General features: G+C 42.4%; 1 protein-coding gene across 1 annotated transcript in view; it reads right to left on the bottom strand.

Moving 5' to 3' along the window:
- Positions 1 to 17,843, bottom strand: part of Pla2r1 (phospholipase A2 receptor 1) — a 108,700-nt gene that overhangs the window by 13,628 nt on the left and 77,229 nt on the right. The window contains exons 14-20 of the mRNA XM_057755044.1: positions 16,667 to 16,751; positions 15,153 to 15,285; positions 14,574 to 14,609; positions 13,949 to 14,106; positions 10,588 to 10,652; positions 9,826 to 9,929; positions 7,324 to 7,460 (exon numbers count right to left, since the gene is read on the bottom strand). Of these exons, the coding sequence (XP_057611027.1) occupies positions 7,324 to 7,460; positions 9,826 to 9,929; positions 10,588 to 10,652; positions 13,949 to 14,106; positions 14,574 to 14,609; positions 15,153 to 15,285; positions 16,667 to 16,751 (718 nt within the window). The remainder of the gene's footprint in view (positions 1 to 7,323; positions 7,461 to 9,825; positions 9,930 to 10,587; positions 10,653 to 13,948; positions 14,107 to 14,573; positions 14,610 to 15,152; positions 15,286 to 16,666; positions 16,752 to 17,843) is intronic.

Here is a 17,843-nt window from a genome sequence, read left to right as displayed (position 1 = left end):
GGAGAGATCTGGGAGAGGAGGAGGAGCAAGAGAGAAGGAGGAGGCCACCAGGGGCCAGACAACCAGGCACCCAGCCACACAGCCAGCCATGGAGTAAGATAAGAAGTAAGAAAAGGAAAAAAAAAAAAATCCAGAGACAAAAGGTAGATGGGATAATTTAGGTTAGAAACAAGCCAAGCTAAGGCCAGGCATTTATAAGAAAGAATAATCTTCTGCAAGTGATTTATCCGGGAGCTGGGTGGCGGGCCCCCAAAAGAACAAAAAGTAAAAAGCAACCAACTACAGTCTAGTAGGCTCATCTTGCTGATAAAATGTAAACATGGTAAGAAAAGCTGAAGTAAAGCCATGAGGTAGAAAGAAGACCACAGCACTAACACTTCCGGACAGGGTTCACAGAAGTCAGGAGAGTGAAGTCAGGAGAGCCTTCATGCAGGGACACTCAGTGCAGAAAGTGCTGGCAGTTTCTCTTTCTACTCAGTTGCCTCCTCAATGAACAAGGCAGCCCTAGTCATTGGCAGGTGCGACCCCAGGATTGAGCCACAGTGAACATTTCAAACTAACCCCAGTTCACCCAAAAACTCACATAAGAGAGCACCACCTTTCCTGTCCTGCTCTGGGATGGCACTCTTCTCCCTCAGTCTCTAATTTCCCATCTGTCGGCTGTCACCCCCTCCCAACAGCCAACCATCACTGTAGAAAAAGCGGGGCCAGTCTTCTTTGGCACACAAGGATAATCCCTAAAAACCCATCCATGAGACAGAAGAATGGCCTGTGAAATGACTGTCGATTTCAAGTCACCGAGCGAGGCAGGAACCTCAGAGGGGAACTATTCCATTAAAATAGTATTCATGTATCTTTCCGTTTTTATTTTCTCCAGTGTAAACTTTTTTGAGGGGTGGGGGACAAGGAAATCCAGTTAGAAGGCAGTTGAGATGGCTCAGTGGGAGAGCACTTGTCACACACTGTGATTACTGGGATTTGGATCCCCCACCCCAAACTCATGTAAAAAAAAGCTAGGTGACACTGGGGCTTTCCACTTATAATTCCAGCAAGCAGGAGGTGGAGACAGGGATGGTTTGAGCAAGCTAGCCAACACTGAGAGCCCACCTCAATCTGTAAGGTGAAGAGCATTTGGGCTGATATCCGAGGAAGAAAACCAATGTTAATCTTGGACCTCCACACAAACGTAGACACACATACATGCAGCTATGTGATCATGTGTACATACACATACAAACACTTGCTCATACACTCACATGGTGCATGCATTTAAAGACAAAGAAAAATCAGTGCAAATTACTAACCCCATAGAGGTATTCTACCCAATTCTTCTGGGCATGTAAACTTGTCTCACTCACTACAACATTGAACCAAAGTATTCATGCCCTCTGTCTGTGCGACACTGAACTGAATATGCCCAGAAGTGTCCACATCCTCTACCTTAACCTTGTAGACAATGTGCTCTATGACCTTGATCTGAACATGCCCAGAGATGGGTCCATCGTCTTTCCTTCTTAAACTATAACCTTAACTGAGCAAGCTCATGGGTGTCCACCTCACGGCACTTCTCCAGAGGAGTCGGGATGGACTCTCGGCAAAGGTCACCACCTTTCTGTGCCTTGGGGAGAGCAGTATTCGGGGGACAACCCCAGCACTCTCCTTAACTGTTGCAGGCAACAAGTCTTCCCACTCTCATCTCCTGCTGTGTTTCTGGTTCGGCACTCTCCAAGACACAACTCCTTGCAATCAGGCGCACAATGACGCTCTCAGACATTCTAGACTTAACACGGCGGTTCTCATACAGCACAATTTTCCCTCTTGTGGATATTGCGACAAAGTCTGGGGACACTCTTAGTTATTCTTAGTTCTGGAAGAGTTGCCACGGGCAAACGCAGATGGAGACTAGGTGCCAGATACTGCTGTGAGTGACCATATAATTTCCCACCAAAAAAGAACTATCTGACCCAAAATGTCAGTAGTGCCAGGGCCAATTTCCCCAAAACTCAGTTCTTATAATGTCATTCTTTAGGGCTTCAGTATATATTTATACAGTTTTTAGGATTAAAAGCCAGAAACTGTGATGTAGCCTGAGTTACCGATCAAGAGAGGAGTGGGTTTCCAAGCCTCCTGCATTTCTCTTTCTTGTGTGCTTCACAAAGAAATGGAATTGGCTTTACAGGAGCTTCATTTTTTAACAACCACCCTTTTATCTGTTCCTTTTTATTCTGCTCCTTTCTTCTAATTACAAATCCCAACGAGCGGCACACGCTAATTATTGAGAAGTCTTATCATTTAATGTGAGTTCGCCTTGGGTTCAGATAGTCGCTATTGAACCATTCATAAACACCAGTGACTCTTGCTGGCTCATTCTGCTCCACCCTTCTCTCCAGGAAAGCTTCTCCCTTCACTACCTTCCATGTTTCCTGCATCCAAGATTTGTCAGTTTGACAGTGGAGGTACGGCTTCCTATTGTCACAGGCTTATTTTCTAAATATACCATATTTACTAATAAACTCGGAAACAACATCACTAATCAATAAGGCAGAAAAGCTGAAGGAAAATGGCACCCTCGATTTTAACTTGTTTACCTTCTGACAAGTTTGCAAATTGTGCTCGAGTTATATGCGTCTCTGATCACAATTGTGAATTAAGGAGGCTCTATAATATTCCAAATGAGCTTGGAGTAATAAAATTTCTTTGTTCCAAAATAATTTATAGTCAACATTTGCCAATAGAATCTATAATATTTCCTTCAAATTTGGTCTTTTCTCAGTTTTCCACCTGTCATTGAATGTTGACATCTGGAACTTGGTGAATATCCTTACTCTCTCCCCCTTCTCTGCCTTAGATGCTACTGAAGGAGCCATTGGCAGGGAACCAACACACACACACACACACACACACAAAGGGGGGAGGAGAGGAGAAAAGAAAGGAGAGCTCCCTCTTGGCCCTGCTGACTTGTCCTTCCTAGGGTAACATCTTGTCAACCTCCCCAAATGTCATTAAGCTACATTATCACACATGGAGAAGATGATTTATGAATCATAAGAAAGGATGCTTAGCTTCCAGGTATCTTGGTTTTTAAAACTCTAAAACAGCAATTAACTTGTCAGCTGAGGTTTTTAAAGTAATAAAAATTAGTCCTTGGAAGAGTTGATGAAGAAGGGGTAAAATTTAATGGCCTATCATGTATTGAAATTTGTTCTGAACTTCTCCCCCACTTTTCTTCCTGTAGCTTTAAGAGTTAATGGGAGTGTGGGGATGTGAGGAGGGGAATAGCCCCACAGTGCTTGCTACTTCCCTCAGTTACAATCCTTTCTTCTCTGGCTTCCAGATTGAGTAACCCATTAATACCAGTTCCTTCTTATCCATGGTTTCACTTCATCCTTTCAAGGACTCAGTCAGAAGAGTGAAGGCATTGACAGAGGTAGGCTCTGCGTGTGGGAACAAGAGGGGAGGCAGTCCCTTAATTTTGTTATAAGACATCATTTTATTTTATCATTGCTTATTGTGATTCTTTCTCTCCTTTTTTAAGGATTTATTTCTTTATTTATACATGTGTAGGTTAGGGCAGGTGTCTGAGGAGCTACCCCCCCCCCCAGTTAGAGTTAAATGCAGCTGTGAACTGCCACATGTAGGCACTGGGAGCTGAGCTAGGGTCTTCTGCAGGAGCAGTACAGGCCCTTAACTGCCGAGGGAGCTCAATAATCCTTACGGTTTCATCACCCACCTCATTTATAAATGGAAGATAGCTCTCAAAAGGATCCTCAGAAAGGCTTTCTCTACAGGTGGCTGCATTGGGAGGTGCTGTGGACATTTAAGAGGTGAAGCTGAAGGAGAAGCCGTTATGAAATCCAGGTGCACTCTCACAAAGAACCATGGGACCCTAGTCTCTGTTTCTCGGTTTGCCTACTCCTCACCCCCACATATGCTCAAGATGCAAACACTTGCCTTTGGATTCTGTTTTAAAATAAAATTTTGGGACAGGATAGGCATTTGTTTGTATCTGTCTGTAGCAACTAGCTCTGGGATGCACTTGTCCTAACAGCCTTAAGAAACAAACCATCAAATGGTTGAAGTAAAAGTCAATCAGAATCCAAATCTGAGTCAAAATCACAGAGAAGAAAGATGTAGGGAAAAGTATTCCTGACACGTGGTTTGAGGCTGTGTTCTTAGGTGTGATACCAAAAGCATAAGACCCAGAAAAAAAAGTAGATACACTGGACTGGACTTCATCAAAATTATAGACTTACGTGCATCAAAGGGCATTTTAATTATAAGGGAGAAACCATTATAATTGTTAGGGGTAAAATCTGATAGGAATTCATTACACATAATACTAGAAAAAATCTCTATAATTCATCAAGAAAAAACCAAATGACTTAATTAAAATGCAGACAAAGGATTTAATTAAATCCCCCCCAAAAAAGTCCATGAATGAAACCTCCCATTACCTATGCAATTGTAAATTGTTTGTTTTCTGGGAAAACACATTTGTCAGTTAAATAACCAAACAGGAGCTTCCTGACTTAGCAATTGTGCCTCTAGGTTTTTCTCCAAGAGGAAAGAACACTGGTACTTGGAAATGTATACACTGATGTACATTGTAGCACTATTCTTTTGCTATTTCTGTGAAAAAATGCCATGGGATATCGATGGAGATTGCATTGACTCGGCAGATTGCTGCGAGTAGTGTTGATATTTTAATAAGAGCAATTCTTTAAAAAAATAAATCTAGGGCTGGAGGGATGGCTCAGTGGTTAAGAGCTTTGCCTGTTCTTTCAAAGGTCCTGAGTTCAGTTCCCAGCAACCACATGGTGGCTCACAACCATCTGTAATGAGATTTGGTGCCCTCTTCTGGCCTGCAGGCCTACATGCAGGTAGAGCATCATATACATAATAAATAAATTAAATTTAAAAAAATAAATCTAATACAACTTTTTAAAAAAGAATATGAGACTGGTGTGTGTGTGTGTGCATGTGTGCGTGTGCGTGCGTGTGTGTGTATGTGTGTGTGCGTGCATGCGCGCATGCGTGTGTTCCAGTCGGAGAGCCAGGCACCCGTCTTTTCAGAGGACAGCTTAGGGTTTCACTCCTTGCCTTCCACCCTGCTTGAGACAGGGTCTCTCTTACTCACTGCTGTGTATGCGAATTAACTGGCTCATGAGCTTCCGGCGGTTTTCCCCGCCTGCGCCTCCTAGGTAGAAGCATGTGCTGGGATTAGGAGCATGTGTGCTACTGCACCTGATGGTCCACGTGGTTTCTTGAGACCTGAACTCGGGGGGGTGGAGGTAAGTTTGTTTAACAAGACATGTTCTTTATATACGACGACAGAGGCTGAATTTTGACCTGGCCCGTATTTTCATAAAAGTCATACAATTGTGCAAGCCTCAAATTTTTCAGATGCAAAATCAGAACAATAACCATCTATCTTAAAAATCAGATCAAATAAGAAATATTTACAAAACCACCCAGCAAAATCAGCCAAGAGGTGAGGGCACTCTAAGTATTCATGATGGGTGGCTAGAAGGCTGAGCAGAAGGTGGCCACATGCTATACAGGAATAGTTCTGAGCCAGATATCTACCATCAGCAGTTCAGCTGTGACCCTTACAGCAGATTATCCCAGCAGGCTTTGCTGACTGTTTCCTCTCACTGGGAGGAAGAGGCTCGTGAGACCCTCAACCTGAGGATGAGTTCATCTAGCTGCTTCACACCACCTGGTCTATGTGACACGATCTAACTACAGGTGGCCTGGGGGAGGGGCTAGGGTATACAGTCAGGGGAAAACTAGGAAAGGAAGGCTCTGCCCATGTGGCTAGGTCGTCATCCCTGATAGGTAAAGACTTTCCATAAGCAACCCTTTGCCTACACTCTGGAAGGAAGCCCAATAAACTGAATGGTTCTCCAGAGTGGCTTTTGGTAGAATAACACCTTGGTTTGTCTTTGGGGCCTCAGGTATGGGGGTAGATAGTGTTTATATCTCCCACTGGGAAGGGGTTTTGGCAATACATATGCCATAGAATATTACTCAGCCTTTAAAAGAAAAAAATCCTGTCATGTGTCATAACATGGCTGAGACTTAAAGACATCCTACTAAGTGAGCCAGTTATAAAAGGATGGGCACTTCATGTCTCCATGTTCAGGATTCTAGCTCAGAGAGACATGAGATATAACGGGAGAGCCATTTATTTAGAATGTAGGATGTGATGGGGAAGAAGAATAGGGAGTTGTTACTCAATAAATATAGTTTGATTCTGTAAGAAGAGAAAGAACCTGGAGATGCGTTGTACACACTGATGCTACACTGGCAAACCACACACTGAAAATGACGAAGGTAGAAAATCATACAGTAATTGTATTTCACCATAATTAAACTAGCCATATGTAACTAGTCATACGTGTGTGTGTGTGTGTGTGTGTGTGTGTACAGAATTCAGGTAACTCACTGCCTGAGTTAACAGTGGCAGCAAGATGGTGAAGAAGAATATGCCTGCCGGTGTGACCGAACACTTAGATTTAAACCTGGCTGTCCACAATTAAAGAGCAATTTCAAGTTAGCGTATGGAATTATGACACTGTTTCATTTCTTAATTCTCTAAGAGTTAAGCAATTACAGTTTGGGATTCATTTAGTCACTTTCACCCAAAGCCTCTAAAGTTATTTTATTACAAAACCTAAGGAATGGAGGCAAAGTCTCAGCCTCCCCGGATGGGCGCATCAAAGATCATAAACCTGGTTGGCAGCGTCCCTGCTGGCAAACTTTTACTCGGAAATTGAATTCGGCACCGAAGCATCAGCTTTATGAAGTTCAAGATGACATTGACCAAATCGCATTATTAGTTCATCAGTTTACAGGTGGGTGGAGTCCTGTGGCTTCTGGGCGGGGAAGAGGAGAAGGAACAGTATATGGGCTCTCTAAAGTTTACTTGCGGGGTGGGGTAGGGCTGGATGAATTGGCACACAGGCACACACAGGTGTATACACACACACACACGCACTGCAGACACACACACACATCCTATCTAGTGACTCACACAGCACAGGGGACATCACTAGAAAAAACGCCTCCACAAACGAGGTGTGGGGGCACAGCCACCTTGCACAAACCCTTTTGGTTCCCAAAGGGAAAGCTTCTGAAGTCATTCGAAAGGTGTGACAGTGGCAACTCAGGTCCTGTGGCTAACTGGTGCTTCAAACAAGCAAGCAAGCAAGCAAACAAACAAACAAACATACTCCCCCAACTCCGCTCTCACTTTGAATTACTTTTCAACTGGCGTTCCACAAAAGAAAAACAAAGACGACGGTACAAGAAGGAATTTACCTTGTGGTTAAAATAAAGCCAGCCTTTGGGACACGTCCCATGTGGCAAGGGTGGCTTCTTCTTCTCGATGACCCACATTTCCTCTCTCTTGCAAATGCTGGGCATAGAAACAGAACAGTTCTCAGTGTCCCAGAGCCCTGCGGGAGGAGACAGGTCAGAAAAGCTGTGGAGCCAGGATAGCCCCTTCACAATCTTTATGGATCAATTTTCATGGCTGCTATGGTTTTTCATAATTTCCTTTTTTGAACTCTGGAAACTGAACTAAACTATTAAGTACAAAGATCTCTAGTGACACCACTCTGGGAAAGGTGCCATTTGAGTTATTAGAAGGTAAGAATGTAAAAACTTCACAAAAGTAAACAAATGCTATAATTGAAATAAGATTAATTTAAAGTCATATGAATATTTAACTTGGGAAGCAAAATAAGCCTTCAGGTTTTTAAGTATTCTTCAGTACAGGGAAAATAATTCTAAGACAATAGATCATCATATTTAAACTTTATAATACTTCTTCCGAAAATGCAGGATAAGTATACCTAATGTAGATATCTAAATCCTAAAATGCTTGAGTGCTGACATGGTGTCTGGAAAGGCATTTCTACTTTTAGATGCTTAGCCAGGAAACAGCTCACTTGTAAAGCCCCTGTAAACATCCCCAACTTGCAAGCATCAAAACACTTCCTGTCTTACTCTTGTTGGATAAAAGATGCTCAGCCTGCATAATACTGTAGAACGATTAAATCAGGAACTTCTCAAAAAGGAGGATTGCTCGGTCTTGACTCTTGTATGAGGCAGACTCTTATATGAACATGTCTTTTCTAAGACAGATCTCCAACCTCCCAGCCTCTTGCAAACCATCGTTTAGTTTAGAAGGGCTGCAATTCCAGAGGAAAGTGACGGATGCCTGATCGTATTGAGTAAAAAACGCCAGACAAAGAAGCTGTGTGCACAGCGCAAGGCGGGTCTAGCTTTGTGTGTTAAAATAGGCATGAAAACCATGAGCTTCAAAGGTGGGGCTGGGCTGTGGCTGTCAGTGCCGATCCTCAGCTGTTCTCGCGAAACAGTCCTTTCCATAGGCTGTTGTGACATCTGCTGGCAAAACAAGCGGATTAGCTACAGCTTTCCCCTAGCTCTGCCGAGGCCCGCCCACAAGGGAGCACTTCTCCTCTCTCTCTATTTCTCTCCTGACCATATTAGTTATGAACATGGCTTTTCTTTTTCTTTTTCTTTTTTTTTTTTTGAAAGAATGGCTGGTGTCAGTAGATGCTCAACTAGGCAGTACTATTCTCAGAACACGGAGAAGCCAATCTTTAGTTTCGGGGTGCCATCGGATTAACTTGCAAACAGATGCTCATCTCAGGTGAGCAGTCATTAGTGCCAGAAATAATAAAATTGTAATGAACAATAGAAAAAAATAATAAAACAGTGAACTGAATGTAAAATTCTAAAAAAAGATTTGTTTATTTTTAAGTGATTGGTGTCTTATCTACGTGTATGCCTGTGAGGATACCAGACCCCTGGAACTGGAGATACAGACAGTTGTGAGCTATCATGCAGTGCTGGGAATTGAACCCAGGTTCTCTGGAAGAGCAGCCAGTGCCCTTACTTGGGGCCATCTTTCCAGCCCTGAACATAGGTTTTAATTATACGTGGGAAAACATTTGTAAACTGCACAGAGTGAGCCAGTTTACAAACAGGAAAGTAGAGATGGATGAAAAATAGCCTGCACACTGAGGTCTCACAGAGAACAGCGTTTACAGGACATTTTTTCACTGTATTGAGTCATTTTAATAATTTCACCTTTACAGTTATGGTAATTTCTCTGTACTTTCTACATTTAGTACATTTTACTTTTCCTCTCACATCTTCTTTGATGCAGCTGCTTCCTGTATAGTTTTAATTCTATTCCCACTTCATTCTCAAGCTTTAGCATATTTCCTTGTAAAATGAATGAACAATTCTTAATTGTTTTGGGTAGGGACAAGAAACATCTATTTTGTTATATTTGAAAATGAGGTGCATGTTTGTCTTTAGAAAAGGATTTCTTAATTTCATTATTGCATGTGTATGAGCATTTTGATTGAATGCATGCATGTTTACCACATGTGTGTCTGGTTCCAGAGGTGGTCAGAAGAGGACATTTGATCCCCTGAAGTAACTGGAGTTACAGATGGCTGGGGGCCACCACGTAGGTGCTGGGAAGAGAAACCAGGTCTTCTGGAAGAGCAGCCCGTGTTCTGAGCCCCTGAGCCATTTCTCTAGACAGGAGCTCGTGTCTATAAGTCCCAGCAGGCTCACTTCAGGTTCTGCTGGCACGCGAGGACTTACCCATTTGCAAGTTATGTACAGGAATGTGACTGCATGAATTTCGCAGGATCCAGAACCCTGACAACTGATGAGATTGCACGCCATCAACGGAAAACAAAATTAAGCATTCGAAGGAGCCTGGCGGCCTCTAGAGGTGTTTGCAGTGCAACCCCAGACAAGAATAAGTGAAGTAACCTGTTACGGAAGAAATGAAGGCACACCGCTGGCTCTGGTTATCCATGCTCTTCTTTCTTCCTCTGTCCCAGTCCTGGAATATCACAGGTGACCCATTATGCCAACTGTGGGAAAATTTTTAAAAATTAAAAAGATTTATTTTTTCACACGTATGTCATGTTCTATCATTGTGTCTGTATATACTTATGCCACATGCATGCAGATCCTGTGGAGACCAGAAGGGGGCGTCAAGCTCCCCTGAGTTAGAGGGGTATGTGAGCTGTCCGGTGGGTGCTGGAAACCAAATTCTGGAACAGAAGTGAGTGCTCTTAACCACTGAGCCATCTCTCCAGCCCAAGAAAAATTAAAACAAAATATTAAGGTCTCATTTGGCATGTTCAGTATCTGAGTCCATCCTTGTAGTTCTGGGATATGGACTGCAAGTATAATAGTTTACACAATTTAATTAAGCATTGTACCTACAGCTAATACTGCATTGTGTGCACCAAAGTTCTCTAAAAGCAAGGTATATGCTGTGTTTTATTATTACATACACACACAAAATAAGGGAGGCAGATGCTTTCACAAGTGATGGGCACACCTGTGGTGTAGGCCCGTGATGGCTAAAACACGCCTGCGCCTTTGGTTAGAGGAATGAAAACTTGTAAGTTAAGGATAACAGTTGAAGGCTATTCAGTAAAGCGGTCACCAAAATCCAATGCAGTTACTATGCACATACAACTTGTCAACTAGTGTTAAATACAGATCAATCTTGGTTCATACTGAGTTGCATCGCTGGCTCCTCCTTCTTCAATTCCAATCCACCAATTTACACCGTGCTTTGATAGCTATTAAAGGGAAGAAAAAAAAGTCAACATTTATTGTTCTTGCTTACATTTTTCACTATTAAGATCAATGAAGATGCTATTAGCTCTTTGTTTACTGCGATTTTACCTAGTTACATAAGGAGGAGGAATGAAGGGCTAGTATCTAGAGAAAGCTTGATATTGCAGTATTCTAAAACACTCTTTGTCCACCATGAGACAGTAGAAATAAACCACTGAGAGTATTTTCTGTTTCATCCAGCTTGAAAAGCCAAATTTCTAACTTTGTAAGAAGCCATAAAACATAAAAGAGAAGATGGACTCTTTTTCTGACTATAATTAGTGGCATCTTCTCTCCGTGATTTATGGAAGCTCACTGCAGATGTCACATGTATTTGACAAACAAAGTACAAAGACATTAGCAGAATAAAGATTCCGAGTGTATGTACTAGTCTGGTAAGCTTTAAACAATGTCAGCATCCAAAGAGAGAGACATGACATAGGACAAAATAATACGGCAGAATTCCAATGTCTGGCAGCTAGAAAATTACCCTTTATCCATCTTATTAATCTAAAGCCAGTATCAATCACTCAGCTTAAGCACAGTGAAGTATCAAATGCACACACATGTACACAGTGCACAACAGATGTATGCTGGACTTATGGCCCAGGAAATTGAAGCCCCCTCTTTAGCCATAAAAGAGGAAGGGACAGAAAGGATTTCACTGAACCATTTCACGTGCTGTGCTTTATGGTGTATTTGCTCCCTCTGTGTGTGTATTGAAATTCAAATTAACGTTTATAAGCCAAAAAAAACCCTGCTCATTTTAAGGCACTATGTATTTAAATTTGTACTCTTGTTTCATTTTGAGAAGGCTTGGGGATACATTTTAAGATATGTTATTTATTTCCATATGAATTTCAGGTCATCGTACAACAGAACGTGATAGCTTGCTAACATTCTAATTTTGAGACAAGTGTGCGTTTACTCCTTAAACAGCATGGCTGTCTGCCAGATCAGCAATTTGGGAATATCGCAAGGGGGAACTACTATAATTTGAGATCCCTGAGGAGTTGTTTTATGGACATGTACCACACACTAAATTCAGATTTTCATTTTCAGACTTTGGAATGGCTCTGTTGAGGTTGACTGAGGGTGCGGTGGGAAGACCACAACTTCATCCCACCTAGAGATGGCTTGTGAGTTGCCAGGTGGTGGTGGAGCACACATTTAAACCCAGCACTCAGGATCTCTGTGAGTTTGAGGCCAGCCTAGTCTACAAAACCAGTTCCAGGACTATTTCAGAGAGAAAGCCTGTCTTGAAAAACTGAGAGGGAGGGAGATAGATAGATAGATAGATAGATAGATAGATAGATAGATAGATTAATTGATTGATAGACAGACAGGTAGGTAGATAGATGATAGATAGATAGATAGGTAGGTAGATAGATAGAAATGATAGATAGATTGGTAGGTAGGTAGGTAGATAGATAGATAGATAGATAGATAGATAGATAGATGATAGATAGATAGGTAGATAGGAAGGTAAGTAGGTAATAGATAAATGATAGGTAGGTGGATAGGTAGATAGATAGGTAGATAGATAGACAGGTAGGTAGATGGGTAGATAGATAGGTAGATAGGTAGGCAAATAGATAGATGTACAGACAGATAGACAGACAGATAGGCAGATAGATTATAGATAGATAAATGATAGTAGATGATAGATAGATAGATATGTGATAGATGATAGATAGGCAGATAGATGATAGATAGATGATAGATAGATAGATAGATAGATAGATAGATAGATAGATGATAGAGAAGGCTCATGGGCAACAGCAGTCAAAACCACGGACTGATCACTCACTGTTCCAATTTAGGACCTTTAAAGAGAAATCATGACATTTACATCTTAACTAGCACATTTACTCCCATCTAAGTTAAGGTATGGTAATCTCTAGAGCACCCCACAGTTGTGATGTATGTGGTAGAGAACGTCACAGGACAAGCTGAAAGATGTTCAGGTAAAATAGCCTTGTGTGGAAAGATCTTCACATTACATGGAAGGCCACTTTCCAACAAAATAGAAACACAAGCCAACAGCTCATCCACCGAGCTTTCTAAAGAAAAGGCAATCTGTCATCGTCCATGTTTTTACCAGAGTGATCAAGGGCTTTGATTTATTGTAAGGGCTTAAAATGTCAGATTTTGAGAAGTAATGGATTTGATGCATAGTTTCAGAAGTGTTTATAAACACAACTTAAAAGTAATAGTGAGTTGTCATTTTAAAAAGCAGATACTGTAGACCACAGAAAAAAGGAGGAGCCAAGTGACTGGTTGGCAAGACATCCATGCCCAGTGGCCCTTAAGCCCTTATGGCTTTTAGTGTTTTCATCATTGATCAGAAAGAGAAGATGGGCCGAAGAGAAACATTCAAAGCTCGTCCTGATAACACGCCATGGTCTGTTTTCAGAGAGGGCAAGGAAACATAAGCATTCTTCAAAAGAAAAATCACTTTTTCCAGACTTTAAGAACCGCACCTAGCCTTCTCTCTTAGATTAAGTTCTTCTATACTCCAAGTAAGTATTATCTTTGTCTTTCACAGTCCAAGTGACGATTCATCATAGGAGAGTGATATGAAAACCTTTTGACATTTATAGGGTGGGCGTGCCTCAAGATCACGTGACATGACCTCTAGAAGTTCGACCCCTCATCCTGGAATCAGTAATTTCTGCAGCGACCCACTCTGCAAGGATAGTCTTAGACACAAGACTTCTTAACAATGAGATGTTAATGCTTGCCATAAACACCACCACACTACTGGTGACAAAAGTACCACTCGTGGGCAAAAATAATATGGCTTGGAAAGCTACAGCTAGGTCCTGCCAGACTTGATCTGTATATGTCTCCACCCTCCCTAGTATATGTTAAACTCCTCACAAGATGGCAGATTAGGAAGTAGGAGCCTCTAGTAAGTGATTAGATCAGGAGCGTGGAGCCCTCTGGAGCGCAGAGAGTGATGAGTGAATCTCACTAAACAGAACTTGACTAACTTAACACAGTTACTATTCCAGAACAAAATGAGGCCAAAGGCCATAGCAACATAATAAACCTGTGTCTCCATGATTTTCTATTAATCTGTAGAGTGGGAAGGAAAACAATCATCAAAAAAAAAAAAAACCCAACAAAAAACCAAACATGACTTTTACGAAAACTCAAATGAATGCATGGAGTCAAATTTTAAACTTATCTCCTTCCCCAAGGACAGGAGTAGGTGTAAACTATGAATTTCATGTAGTGATTTGTGTTCGGGTACCACTCTGATTTTGCTGAGGATGAACTCTTGCTCCTGAGCAGAATAAATTGAGAGGATATCGCCCCGTAGCCAGCCGCAGAGAAACTCAAAGTCGTCCCACTTGGCAGGGTGGGTATGGAAGAGGTACTCGGCATTCTGGTAGAAGAACCAGGGCGCATCTGCAAGGGAACCAGATGTGGACCGTGTCAAGACTAGTGAGAGATACAAGGCAGACACGAAGGGGCATGGGCTGTGACTGACACCTACAGTAAATTGTAATTTGCTCACTTGGCATTTTAAAGAAGGGTGTAAATACGGATGAACACATGCACACATGTGCACACACAAACACATAAAATTTGCTTACTTCCTTAGTCTACCTCACTTGAGACCCCTCCACTAGTTTTCAAAGGTCAGGGATAGATACATATCTTAAAATAATATGCCATGAAAATGGAGTTATGATGTTAATTTTCAATCCTACTTAATGAGTGTACTTATCACTTGGATTATGCCTTCTTGAACAAATTAGCTCAGGTTAATATGTAAGAAAACAAACAATATGGGAAGGATAAGACAATGAGGTATTACTCCCCCCTCTGTGCTGTGTATTTAGAAGCTTGAGAATTGCTACGTGGGCTCTTACCATATTCGTACCAGTCTGGAAAAGTGGGTACCACACCTGCAGAGAGAAAGCAAAGCATTGCCACTGAGCCTTCTGCATAGGCGCAGTGTCTGAACGACCTCCCTCTAACCACACGGCTCCTATGTCACCTTAAAACGCAACTTTAAGGACAGACACTATACTGTGTTGACTCTGTGAGGAGTTCTACCATGAAGGGGACTCTCCAGAGAGTCTAAGGAAAGGACATGGACACTTGCTGGGGGTTTCTGCGGGTCACTCACTGTGCAAGGTGCTTCCACACCGTATAAGTAATGCTGTGTGCTTGTAACGTCAGAGTGGTATTTCTGTCACCTGTGCTTACGCAACCATGTCAGCTGGTGACTTTCATTCCTAAGGAACAGCTCGGCACAGGGCACTGCTCTGTTTTCTCTCCTTCGCCTGTTATCCCTGCTTACTAACTACCCTGGAGTAGCTGGATCCATCAGGTGGGCTGTCGGCCGTGTGGCTCACGTCCCAGTGCTGAGATGTTGCATCTCTGTGACTATCATCTGAGAAAGTGCTACACGTCGTTAAAACTCATATACAGTAAAGATCTTATACCTCTTGGGATTTTGCATATCCACTCGTGTTTGGAAGCACAGTCCGTGGGCAGCAATGTTTTGTTTGCCTTATACACAGCACAGTTTCTTGCATCATCTTCAGAGTAAGTACTGTCTAGAAATGAAGAGACAACCTGCAACAGATGAAGCTTGTTATTCCTTAATGATGGTCCCTGAAAAGAGATCAGAAGATCAGCAAAGGCATCTGTGAATACAAGAGCTAGGGCAGTGGCTCTCAACCTGTGGGTCGCGACGCCTTTGCTGGGTCACTCAAGGCCATTGGAAAACACAGATATTCACATTGTGACTAATAACAGTAGCAAAATTACAGTTATGAAGTGGCAGCAAAATAATGTTGTGGTTGGGAGACACCACAACATGAGGAACTCTGTTCAAGGGTTCGAGCGTTAGGAAGGTGGAGAACCACTGCTCTACAGACTTCAGAGGGATCTTCAGAAATGTCCGCATGTCATTCCAGGGTTAGACTGTCCACATTTGTGAAGACTAAGCTAATGGGTACTTAGCATTTTTTTCTTTCTTTTTTCTCTCTCTCTTTCCTTTCCTTTTTTCTCTCTTTTTGTTTTACAGAGGCATGAGGGGCTGGGGATATGAGGCAGCTGGTAAAGTGCTTACTGCACAAGCATAAAGACCCAAGCTCAGTCTGCAGTTCCCACATTAAAATTTTTTTTAAAAAAAAATCCAACATAGTAGCATATGCCTGCTATCCCAGCACTGTGGAAGTGAAGATAAGAACCGTGGACCGTCTGGCCAGCCAGTGTAGCCCAATCGGCAAGTACCAGGTTTACTTGGAGGTCCTGTCTCAAAAAATATAGAAAGTGATTGAGGAAGACACCGACATTGGCCACTGGCTTCCACACACGTACTAACATGCACACGCGTACACACATTTTTCTATTGTTTTCTCCAGAAGAAATCAGATGCTTGCTTCATTCTGAACTTGTGATGTGTGGTGGTTCAAATGAAAATAGGTCCCATAGGCTCACAGAGGGCACTACTAGGAGGTGTGGCCTTGTTGGAGTAGGTGGAGGAAGTGTGTCAGTGGGGATGGGCTTTGAGGTTTCAGAAGTCCAAGTCAGGCCCAGTGTCTCTTTCTCTTCCTGCTGTTTGCCAATCCAGATACAGAACTCTCAGTTCCTTCTCTACACCATGTCTGCCTGCATGCTACCATGCTTTCTGCCATGATGATGGACTGACCCTCTGAACTGTAAGTCAACCCCAATTAAATGTTTTCCTTTATAAAAGCAGCTATTTTTTCTGAATGGGAGGCAGTTTAGGGGAGCATTTTTGGAGATTTGGATTTCTTCTCAGGTCTTAGAACAGTACGGTCACCCTGGGTTTCCTAGGATTGTGGTACAATCACAGCCACAGCCAAGACCTAATGTAAGTTTGCCAGGGTGCTACAGCCGCTTCCAGGCTCTCTTGGTTGTTTTACCAAGTGGGTCCAGGACCACCTGGCTTGACTTCATGTCCCGTGCGCAGTTTGAAAAGACTTACAGGCGTCCTGTCAGACCACTCCCAAGAACCTGCATTCAGGGGATTCCTTTTATTGAATCCAATCCAGAACTGCCTTTCTTCTGTCCTAGGAAGAGAAGAAATAAGAGTGTTGTCTTTCCAATCTCATTCCCGACATTAGATGAAAGGTTCTGAGATATGGCAAAACATTCATGTGAAGAGGAAAGAGCTGATGCTAAATGGCAGGATTGGGCAGGTTGGGCATAAATGGGTCAAACATTGTTTTTATATGTAAAAAACTGTGCTATAAAATGAGAGGAGACATCTAGACTCACGCACTCCTGTGTGGTTTGCTCCAGGCTCATGCACAATGAGGAGCGAGATAGTTTGAATGAAAATGGACCCCAAAGGCCCATAGGGAGTGTCACTGTTAGGAGGTATGGCCTTGGAGTAGGTGTGGCCTTGATGGAGGAACTATGTCACTAGGTGTAGACCTGGAGGCTTCAAAAGCTTAAGCCAGGCCCAGTGTCTCACTCTCTTCCTGCTGCCTGCCAATGCAGATGTAGAATTCTCAGCTAATTCTCTAGGACCATATCTGCCTGCATGTCACTAATGCTTCCCACTACCATGATAATGGACTAAAAACCTCTGAACTGTAAGCCAGTCCCTATTAAATGATTTCCTTTATAAGAGTTATGGTGATCACGGTGTGCCTTCATTGTAATAGAAACCCTAACTAAGACAGGGAGAAGAATAGATCTATACTGAGAACATGAGCCTCTCACAAGAATGGAAATGTCTTCCAATCAGGTGATGAGCACACGAAAACAAGCTGCTAGGAAATCCCAGAGCACAGCATCTCTGGATGACATATTGCTGTTCTATTTACTACTTCATTCTGCTTTCTGTGCTATTTTACTATGGTTTGATGTGTGGCTCTTCTATCAACTGTTTGTGTATTTTCTGCAAGTTTATCCCTGTCATCCCCATGTAATAAAAGGTACACAGAAGGTTCGTAGATTTTTTTCCCCCAGTCTCCAACATAAAGAACTCTGTGGTAAATCAGCCTGGGCCATGGTAGATTAACTTGGGCAGTCAGCACTGGTTTAGACTTGGCAAGAAGCTTCCCAGAGAACCATCGTCCCTTCTATCAGGCAGAGAACAAATATGTCAAATTGCAGAGCCCTCAATAAATCAAGCAATAAAGCCTAATTGTATG

Source organism: Chionomys nivalis, chromosome 22 (genome assembly GCF_950005125.1).
Source record: "Chionomys nivalis chromosome 22, mChiNiv1.1, whole genome shotgun sequence".
Classification (NCBI taxonomy): domain Eukaryota; kingdom Metazoa; phylum Chordata; class Mammalia; order Rodentia; family Cricetidae; genus Chionomys; species Chionomys nivalis.
The sequence above is the reverse complement of the archived record's forward strand: the minus strand, read 5'-3'. Positions and strand labels throughout refer to the sequence as shown.